General features: G+C 43.6%; 2 protein-coding genes across 2 annotated transcripts; one reads left to right on the forward strand and one right to left on the reverse strand.

The window, feature by feature from the left end:
* Positions 1 to 562: 562 nt before the first annotated feature.
* rrnad1 (ribosomal RNA adenine dimethylase domain containing 1) lies at positions 563 to 5,714 on the reverse strand. Its single transcript, XM_022762059.1, has 8 exons — positions 5,380 to 5,714; positions 4,414 to 4,532; positions 4,062 to 4,278; positions 3,900 to 3,962; positions 3,454 to 3,591; positions 1,497 to 2,323; positions 1,220 to 1,404; positions 563 to 1,136 (listed from the first exon to the last, which is right to left on the reverse strand). The coding sequence occupies exons 1-8, from the start codon at positions 5,515 to 5,517 to the stop codon at positions 1,051 to 1,053; spliced, it is 1,773 nt and encodes a 590-aa protein (XP_022617780.1). The 5' UTR covers positions 5,518 to 5,714; the 3' UTR covers positions 563 to 1,050.
* Positions 5,715 to 6,332: 618 nt separating this feature from the next.
* isg20l2 (interferon stimulated exonuclease gene 20 like 2) lies at positions 6,333 to 10,545 on the forward strand. Its single transcript, XM_022762060.1, has 4 exons — positions 6,333 to 6,392; positions 7,323 to 8,154; positions 9,131 to 9,331; positions 9,583 to 10,545. The coding sequence occupies exons 2-4, from the start codon at positions 7,411 to 7,413 to the stop codon at positions 9,694 to 9,696; spliced, it is 1,059 nt and encodes a 352-aa protein (XP_022617781.1). The 5' UTR covers positions 6,333 to 6,392; positions 7,323 to 7,410; the 3' UTR covers positions 9,697 to 10,545.

The raw sequence follows: 10,545 nt of genomic DNA on the forward strand, positions 1-10,545 counted from the left end.
CTTTTGTAAACATCAGTGTCTCCAGTTCTCTGGAACTTTGGGACTTCCAGGATTGCACATCCACCGCGAGGCATGAAGAAGGTGAGCTGATTCCCTCCTGCAGGGTGACGTTAAATGACAAGAAAAGTGCGAGACGGAAGTCGACTTTCTTTCTAAAACATATCAGATTCTTGTGTATTTCAAAGACCCCTAAAAAAAAGTCAATGTTTACCAGAGAGTACTGGGTCAGGCAGTTCTTCTCTCTGCGCTACATTTATCTGACAGATAAAGTTATTTGTTATTCTGTAAATTAGGATGTTTAAAACCTGTAATGAGCATGAAAACCACAATATTTACTGTGAATCAATATCTTAACCTTCATATAAAAAAGACGTTATTAGTGTCAGTAAAAATATTAATAATGTTTTTGTCTGGCAGCTTGTTGAGGAGCTCTTCTGCCCCCAGGTGGGTAATACTGGAGCTTTAATCACATTTGTGGATGGAGCAGCTCCGTCTCCAACATAAGCTGAAAAAACATCTTTCAGTAGCAATAAGTTGCCAAACCTCTGTGCCTGAAATTCAAAGCATTGCTTTTGTTTATTGCTTCAGATAAAATAAAATAAAATACAACAATAAAATACAAAAACAAGCCAAACCACAAACACAAACTGTATGTTTGTGTAAGCAGAAAAAAAACATCCCATAAAAACCAAACTCAAACACATGAGTGTGTGATCATGAAGACGTGCATGATGTAAATAAAACCAAATGTTTGGACGGTGTAAAAGCTACTGTCTGGATTCAGATCCCTGATCTTCAGATTTCCAGCATGTCCAACATCTGAAGTAAGGATTAAGGATTCGTTATACAAATGTGTCTGCAGCTCAGATGATGTTCAAAGAACATCTTCACTTGGTTTCCATTCCTTAACATCTCTAGAGGCAGAGGCAATACTACCTTAAGACTTGGGGCACCGTCCATCACATAAACCACGAGTCATCTTTCATTTTCAAGAGGTAAAAGTGACTTTTTCCACCGTTTGACTGGAGACTTTCCCCCTTTTTGTCCTCTCTATTCACGAGGCTTCAGAGCCACCAGCACAAAGTTTCTGGGAGAAAAGTTCGGGTCGAAGAGAGCCACCAGCTGACTGTCCACACCTGCACAGAGATCAACAGGTGAATCAAAACAGATCCGATTAAACCGAGAGTTAGAATCTGTTTGACCGCGTCGACTGGCTCACCGTTCTCCTGCAGGTAGATCATCCTGTCCAGCAGCACCAGCGTCTCCACCACGGGGGCCAGCAGCAGGGCCAGGCTGAAGTACACCACCACCCTGCCCTGCTGCCTCAGCATGGTCTCCACCCGCTCCGGGTCCAGGGGTAACTCTGGAGGCAGGCCGACCCGAGCCAGACCCAGACGGGCGTACCTGGGAGAGGATGTGGACAGAGGAAATAGAGGCTTTTACTTTGAAACATTTGAACATGGGCAGCACCTCAGACCTGCTGCAGCGTTACTCACTCTGTGAAGGGTAATAAATGAGCTTTCTTTATGGTCTGGATTCCCGCCCTGCGTAGATCCGGCCTCGTGTCCCTGATGAACGTCTCCAGCGTCGCCCGGTAACAGTGTGTCCTCAGCAGCTCGCTCTCCTCCCTGAGCCTCCGCACGTAGTCCTCCACAGCGTGACACGCCCCCTCCCGCGCCTTATAGGACAGCTGATGTCCCGACAGCCCCCGCACCCAGGAGCTCATCGGGTAGCCGAACTCTGAGGGCACTGGCTCTTGACCCGGTGTCAGCGGGGCGGGAGGTTCCACCAGTCCCGGAGGGGCGGGGTTTTCTTTGGTTGTGATTTTCATGTAGCAGCACGCCACGGAGGTGATGCCGCGAACATGCGGGCAGCTGACGAAGTGGCGGAGGAGGGTGGCGCTGAGGTCGCCGCAGGCGTGGAGACCGGTCAGGACGAAGTCTGGATATCCTGGCAGGCTGTTTTCTTCAGGATGAACCGGCTCTGGACAGACAGGCTGGAGACAGGAGCAGCAGTCTCCAGAGGACGTCTGCTCCTCAGATGTCCTCCCGCTCAGCTGATGTTGTGATGAAGATTCAGAGTCCCGTGATTGACCGTCAGAGTCTGTGGAGCCATGAGTCTGGACCTCACGCGGACGCCCCCGACGATGCTCGGAGCTCCGCAGTCTCTTCTTGCTGGGTCCAGATGGAGTTGGAGGAGCTTCGCTTGAACTATCTGCAGTACTCAGCTGCTTGATGAAAGCCTCCCACGATGCCTTGGGGTTCACCCATCCGGCCACATGGCGGGGAAAGGACTGTGATGTTGGGAGCTGGAACGAGCAGTTCTAGGACGATAAAAGAAGTTTGTTAAGATTCATGTTGATGGTTTGTTGCATCTATAACGGGGGCAAAATGAGGACCAGTGTGTAGGATTCAGGTGGATCTAATGTCAGACATGAAGTATAATATTCATAACTATGTTTTCATTAGTGTAAAATCACCTGAAACTAAGAATCATTGTGTTTTAAGCTTAGAATAAACCCTTTATATCTACATAGGGAGCAGAAACAGTGTTTTCATGTTACCTGACGGCCACCGTACATTTTGACAAACCAATAACAAACCTGTAAATACTTATCTGACTACGCAGGTCAGATTTTCATCTTTCAGTTAGCTACTAGCTTAGTTTATATGAAAACTAGTCTGTCGCTTTAATGGCTCGCAACTGTTGCTGGTTTTGGTTTTGGTCCTGATCTCATAGTGTTGTTTCCAGCAGCAGCAGGAAGCAGCTGTTTCTCAGAGAAACGGCTCTGATAAACCCACTGTCAGTGTCCACTTCCTGCTCAGCAGCAAACAGCACACAGAGCTGGGGAAACACAGTGGAGCATGTAGCAGCTAAAGATCCAGGTGTTTCCCTCTGGAGTCGGTAGAGAACAAACAGGAGACTGAACATTGGACTTAAATTAATCAGATCATCTGTTTGCTATCGAGTTCACCATATCATCTTGTGTAGACATGTTGTGTTTACGGCTTGTCTGCTGCCCCCAAGTGGCCACAAATCAGCTACTGCAAGATCAAATACATCCTTCAATCCTCTTCCACAGTTAGACATCAACTTTTAACTTTCAAGGAGATAGGACGCTATATTTTTATTTTTTAGGTACATCAGTTCTTCTCAAATCAGGTTTAATTTAGAATCCGGTGTGTCTCAACAGAAATAATTAAAAAACAACATTTTCCTTCTGACAACCCCTTTAGAAACAGGTATAAATTTGTTCCTGTTGCTTTAGTGGCAGGGTGTGGAGATATACTACCTATATCTGGTTCATTGTCAAGAGGCCTTACTGCAAAAATCTTCACTGTTTGGCTTCAGGAACATTTCAGTGAGGAATATAAAGTGGTTCAGACAGTTTAATGCTCTTTGCTCTTTCTCAGTGGACTAATATGTGTGTAACAAGTTCAGCGAAGCACCGACCTTTTTCTGCTTTTCCTTCTCCAGAGCCCACAGTAACTGTCCGTCAAACCTGGATGCCACGGCAACCAGGGTGTGATCAGCTTCAATAGCGGTCACAGTCAGTCCAAGCCCAAAGGACAGGAAACGAGTCAGGTGACCCTGTTTGTGAAAGAGTGGTGGACACGTCTCGCTAAAAATAGTCCCAAACAAATCCACTATTTCCTCCTGTCTGAATAAAATTTGATAAACTGCCAGGAAATGACTTATTTTTGCAGGATTTGTTGACAATTAAAAGAAAATAGCACAGTCTTAGCTGTATCTTTTAACCTTAAAAAAGTGTTTTAGTTATTTAACGTAATTTATTTGCCATAACCTCAGTCTTTAACAAAGATATTGCAGATCATTTATCATTTTAAAAAGCATTGGCACTGAATGCAATCGAGGTATTTATCTGGTTTCATTAATACCTGTCCAGAGCCGACATCCACCACTCTGCTGCAGTCAGTCTGGTCACACAGTTGTTTTACCAGCTGAGGATTTAAAAAAAAAGAAAAAGAAGCCAATTAAAATATTATTAACAGAGGAACAAGTTCAAGTTTAAGTTAAGGAGTAAATAAACAGCCCTGTACCGTCCCCAGCTTGCGGATCTCGTGTTGTTTCTTGGGTTTGACGTGTTTCCTGAAGATGTGGCCCAGCAGCGAGCTCTGGCTCTGGTTCTCCTGGAACTCCTCGGGCTTCACGGAGCCGGGTGTCCGGCCCCGCTCCCGCCTGCAGTCTCTGGGAAAAGCCAGAGCATGAGCTGTGGCACGGAAAGCCAACAGAGACAGAGGCCACACGGAGGGATATCTGCAACGACAAAGTTTAGCATCTCTTCTTTATTATCATCTTTTGTGTATTAACCTTTTGCTGTTCTGTGTTTCAGTTTCTTATCTCGTGCTCATGTTTTAATTTATAAAGGGCCTGACTACAGTCCAGTGGTACCTCCTGTCTCCATGCGTAGCGTCCAGCAGAAGGTCTGCAATCTGTGGATACGACAGGTCCTGCAGCACGGGCTGCCAGCTGCTGGGTAACGTGTGCCACAGATCCTCAGTGAAGAACTCCTGTAAAGGAACAACACACAGAACTGTTACCAGACAAACTACAAACTAAGTGCATATGAACCCATCTATCTAAATGTGCATAAAGGTTTTTTCCTTTTCAAATAGTAGCTTGTGTCCTGGGGGAAACATTTAATGCTGTGCCTCTTTTTGCTCCACAATATACAACAGATAGCAGCTTCACTATATTTTACACAGACTCTGAAACCAACAAAAAGCAAAATTAAACTTCTGGCCCAACATGTACCTGGCTCCTCAGCCCGAGTCTGGCCCATATACTTCCCCATCTGGGCGGTTTCCAGCTGTTACCCTCCGGTTTTTAACTGAGAGCTGGAAGATTTTCTGTGTGTGCACCAGAATTGGTCCAGATGTGGAAGTAGCATCTGACAATCATGTCGTATATGGGCCAGATTCGGGCCGTGGAAGCAGGTTTATTATGCTATCTGGGTTGTACCTGGATTCTGAGGTTCTGTGATCTGAAGAAAAACAACTTTATTTAGGAAAATGCACCATGCCAGCTCAATATAAACAAATAATAAAGGTGTTACAACCAGGCTTAGACCCTGTATATGATAGGGCCACAAAATGATGAAATTACACACAGATGAAACTGAGCTGGGTGGGATGAAAGCTGGAATACACATCTGACAGCTAGCTCCAAATGTGCACAATCAAATATGAAATTAATGCAATAACGTAAATGCGTCGTTGTCAAGGAAACTGAGGTCGTCATGGCGGTTACTGTTTTAAGTTTTAAAATCTTTGTTTCAAAACAAAACATTCATTCACTGTGATATTCAACTGGGAAAAGCTGCCAACAGTCACAGCAGGATCAGTTATTGATACGCACGATTATGAAGGAGTCAGATAAGTGGCTGAACTGAGACAGAAACGTGGTGAGTCTTTCCGCCAGCTCTCTCTGTTGTTGTGATGATAGACTCGGTGTAAACATCTCCACATCTTGTGCTGCTGTTAGCTCAACTGACATGGGACTTAACAGGCGAACTAATGCTACTTATGTTTGTTAATGCGACGTTATTTTTCCCGGTGAGACGGAAGTGCTCCTAAAATACACAGACAGTTACTAACTCGCTCTTAAAATCGAGCTCTTTAAAACGTAGATCAGTTTTTTTTTTAATTTCATTAATGGTTGTTGCGTTTAGCCTTTAGCCACTGCAGCTAACTGTCAACTTCCACATGTAGGATGCCGAGGCGTTCAAGTGCTCCCCGTAAATCTAAACAGCTAGCTGTTTTAGGGATTTTTGAATTATTAGGGATTATTATTATTAAAAAAACAAAAAAAAAAACAACTTCTCTGTATGTATGACAAACATACATTAATAGAAAAGGTACGCAAAGTAAAATAAATACTGTATATTTAAAAATAAATAAATAATTCATAGAAAAAAGTGCAAGGGTATTGTAGCATTATGTTATTTTTATATGTATGAATTGTTGTTTTGGCTTTTAGTCGCTTGCCATTTGTGAACAGTTTCCATATATCTTCTTAGTTCATTTTGAAAGACATAAATGGCGGTTTGCTTGCAGATCATTTACTTTATGGATTAAATGTCGTCCAAGTTAAATAAAAAATACTGCGAATAACACATCATTAAAGTACAAGAAAACGTCACAGTCAAGATTATGTTTTATTGGAGTTATTGTTCACTTGTTGATTATCTAGGTTTTAATGTTATATTCACCAATAAACGTTATTGATATAGCGACGTCCCACTAAATAAAATTCAAAATTGTTTGTACTGATATATCCCACTGTCCCCGAAGGCAGCATGACCCGGATGACGTTGCTTTGTTTTGAGGAACGAGCAGGAAGCGTGCGGTCTACACGGTGTGCAGCTGCAGGTCTGGTTTTACCTTTAACACAGTTATTTTCAGAGATTTCCTATTAGGGAAACTATCGTTATCAAACCTGCTGACGTTCACGAGCTCTCTGAACCGAATTTTCCGTTAACGGACTGTCACTTCCCGCCACTGGGAACCAACCGACGGCTAGCTAACGTTGACAACCGTTAGCTAACGTTTAACTCGAAAGCAAATTTAGAAATATCAGTGTAAATCGATGTTTAGATTTTTTTTTAACTCACAAGCTTATTACGATATTAATTGTGTATTACGCATGTGGGTTCATGCTCTTGTCAGTATCCTGTAATTAACCGGCACAGCTGTGTGTAAAACGAAGCTAATGTGAATGTGTTGTTCCAGGTCAAACAAAATAATGAAAACCACATATTTAAACTATAGGAACTCCCATGTTATTGATCAACAGAAAAATAACCTGCAACTATTTTGACCGCTGATGAATAGTTTCAGTCATTTATTTTATTCTACTGCACTTTATTTATTGTATTGCTTTTTATTGTCCTATTTCTTTGTCTGTGTTTGGATATTTTGTACTTTTTTATAGATGTAAAGCACTTGATTTTGTATCTGTGAACGGTGCTGTACAAATCAACTTTACTTAATTACTTACAAAGCTAAATTAATCAAAATAAATGCTACAATTTCTCAGGGTTCAGCTTCTCACATGGTAGAATTTGTCATATACCATAAAAAAAAACTTAATATCTTTTGATATTGGACAAAATAAGACATTTGTAGACGTCACCTTGGGCAGTGGGAAGTTATGATTGGAATTTTTTTGACATTTCATACACCAATCAATTAATCAAAAACATAGTTAACAGAATAATTGATATTGAAAATAAATGTTAGTTGTGATCCTACAAAGACAAGCGAGGGTTTGATAATGTTATGTTTGTGTTTGTTTTGCAGGAGGTTCCATTTATTCTGGTTTCAGCTGATTTTAGCCAGACTACAAAGGACAAATACGTGTTGAGGACTTCAAAACAAAAACATCTGCATGATTGCTGTGTGTGAATGCGCATGGAGAAAACTTAATTGCAATTTCTGCGTAGCTGTGACCACAACCATGTCGACCATTACGATCAACGTGTACTCTTCTGGTGATGCAGCGCAGGGGGGAACTGTGGTGGGAAAGCGAAAAAGGAAAAACAAGAGGCCTCGGGGAGAAAACTTGGAGCAAAGAGGATACGTGGAAGGTAAAGAGAGACAGAACCGGTACAGGCACAGGAGTCGGTCCAGACACAACCAGACTCCACGCCACAACGGAGCGTGCTCAAATCATCCACCGCCTCCCACCTCCACACAAAATGAACGTTTACCTCTCCCACAAGGTGCTTCTCACTCCTTCAGGCCTTCAGCGTCTTTCACACGCAGCCTCCCCTCCTGTACCGTAACTGTGAGCAGCAAAGAAAGCCACGAAAAGCCAAAGGAACCTGTGAACAAAAAACCAGCAGCTGCCCCCACCCCGGGCCCCTCAGCATCCAGCAGCTGTAAACCTACCGCCACGCCAGCAGCAAACCCCACCAAGTACCTTGCTTTTGACTGTGAGATGGTGGGCGCTGGACCAAAAGGGCGCATCAGCCAGCTCGCACGCTGCAGCATAGTGTCCTACGATGGAGATGTGGTCTACGATAAGTTCATCAACCCCCCCTTGCCTATCACCGACTACCGCACCCGCTGGAGCGGCATCCGTCGCAGCGATCTCATCAAGGCCACGCCGTACTCCGAGGCCCGGAAGGAGGTGAGAGATGAGCTTGTGAAGCTATATTTGGCCACTTCTCAGGAGGTGGTGCGTTCAGGGGTTGTCGGTGGTTCTCTGACCCATTACATTCCCAGAGGACCCGGGTGTAATGGCTTGTTTTATCCAGCAGATCTGCAATTTATTGTCACAAATCTTCACAATTGAGAAGCTGCAACATTTTGTATCTTCATTCAACAAAATACTTAAGTATTTAACCAGTTATCAAAGCAATTGGTAATTAATTTTGTGTTGATTGACTAACTTATTAATCAACTAATTGTTTCAGCTCTAGATGAGCTGTCAAACAACAACCAGGACGACTACAGCAAACACAACAATAGTGACCAGGCAATTAAGTGCTTCATTAAAAGAATGATCAGCACATTAACCGATAATGAAAACAAATTTTAGGTGTAGCTCCACATCAGATCGACCCTGCAGCTCCACGAAGAAAAACGTGTGTGTGTGTGTCATTCATGTAAATCAGCAGTGTGTGTGTGTCTCTCCTGGTGCTGTTGTTTCTCGGTTTGTCCTCCAGTTTCTGTTTAACCTTGCGTCTCTGTTTTTGTCCTGTGGGACAAACTTAATCATGTTTTATTCAGACTTGAGCTGCATCAAGTAACAAAGCATGCAGGGCTAGGCCGGCATGATGGTGTTTGAGCTTCATAGATGCCTCTCACTATTGTCCACTCCTAAAGTATTAAATTCCTGGATTCTAGGAAAACTGAAATTCTTATTATTTTCTACTCAATGTGAAACTGTCTTTAAAATATTTAGCAAATACGTCAAATTAAAAATATATTTAACATCCACCTGTCACAGTCCAATAGCAGTTGTCCTTAAAACCTCAGCTGAACTCTTGAACACCTTTATGCTCAAAACTAGTTGCGTTCATGTAAATTTTTCCTCTTATTAATTGTAGTTCAGGATAAGTTTGTATAAACCTAACGAGTGTGTGTGTCTCCTCTGTTGGCAGATACTGAGGCTGCTTAATGGGAAGGTGGTGATTGGCCACGCCGTCCACAATGATTTCAAGGTCCTGAGTTACACTCACCCAACGGCCTTGACCAGAGACACGTCCAGAATCCCTCTGCTCAACCAGAAGGCCGGCTTCGCTGAGAACGAGTGCGCCTCGCTGAAGAGACTCACCAAAGCCATTTTCAACCGTGACATCCAGGTAGGAGGGAATTCTACGATGCCAGCTGTCAGTGTCAGTCTTTAAAGATTTCAATACGTTAATGTGCATTTAAATCACCTGGTGCAGTCTTTATCCGTCTGTAACACTGTAACACATTAAATAACATGATCGAGAAAAGAAATGCAGCTTAAAGTCGCCCTGTAGAGTGATAAGAATCAAAGCTGAACCTTCATCATGATTTAAAAATGTCTCCAACATGATGCTGAACTCGGCCTCTCTTGTGTCCTCAGACCGGAAAGAGGGGTCACTCTTCTGTGGAGGATGCCAAGGCCACGATGGAGCTTTACAAGGTGGTGGAGGAGGAGTGGGAGAGGTGGCTCGCCTCCAAACAGCAGGCCAGATAGTGCCATGTCCTCAGAGACAACGTGAAAATAAAGTGATCTTAAATGAACGATTGGTGTGGCAGGTATGTGGTTTGAACTGACGGACTCGCTGTAAGGTCACAGGATCAACCCGGAGAACTGAACCTGAACCTGAACCTCCAGAGAACTGGATACGCTTCTACCAGCTGCCTGAACGCTACAACTCTAAGATTATGACGGGAGCAGAACAACATGAATAACTGCTGGGTCACACACTTTGCTGTCACCTTCACTGTCAACAGGTCCTTTCTTCCTCAGGGTTTGCCTTGTGTTTAAACGGTGCTCCTGCCACTAGGGGGCAGTCATGTATTCACTCTGGGAACAAAAGTACATCATTAAAACAAAAAAAGCTTCCACAAGGTAAGTGTTTCTGATCAGATCCGTGAGTTCAGCTGTTCCAGGACAACATTCAACCCAGAGTCGTAAACTGAAAGTTCGTAGACGTGGTGACGGATCAAATCCCCCAGAACACAGAGGACGTGACCTCAGTGGTGACTACAGCCCTGATCGTCTCCATGTGGCGAGGATTGTAAAGCGCTTTGAGTGGTCAGTAAGACTAGAGAAGTGCTGTACAAGTGCAAGTCCATTTACCATTAACCATCGTCCTCCTGTCACAGACTGTTTGTCACAGTGGCTGATGGAGCCAGTGTCGTCTTGTTTGTCTGACCTCTGTTCAGTCGGCGGCGGTGAATCAGCTCTTCTGTTTTATGCGAGTGTTTACGTTGAGAGACCAGTTTCCTATGCAAAGTCCGATCAGGTCAGTTTCCTACTGTACATTCAGCACGGTGCTCTGGTGCTTGGTGTTTCATATCAATAAATCATTACCACATC

The sequence above is a fragment of the Seriola dumerili genome, unplaced genomic scaffold, assembly GCF_002260705.1.
Source record: "Seriola dumerili isolate Sdu_G_001 unplaced genomic scaffold, Sdu_1.0 BDQW01000435.1, whole genome shotgun sequence".
In the NCBI taxonomy this organism is placed as follows: Eukaryota; Metazoa; Chordata; class Actinopteri; order Carangiformes; family Carangidae; genus Seriola; species Seriola dumerili.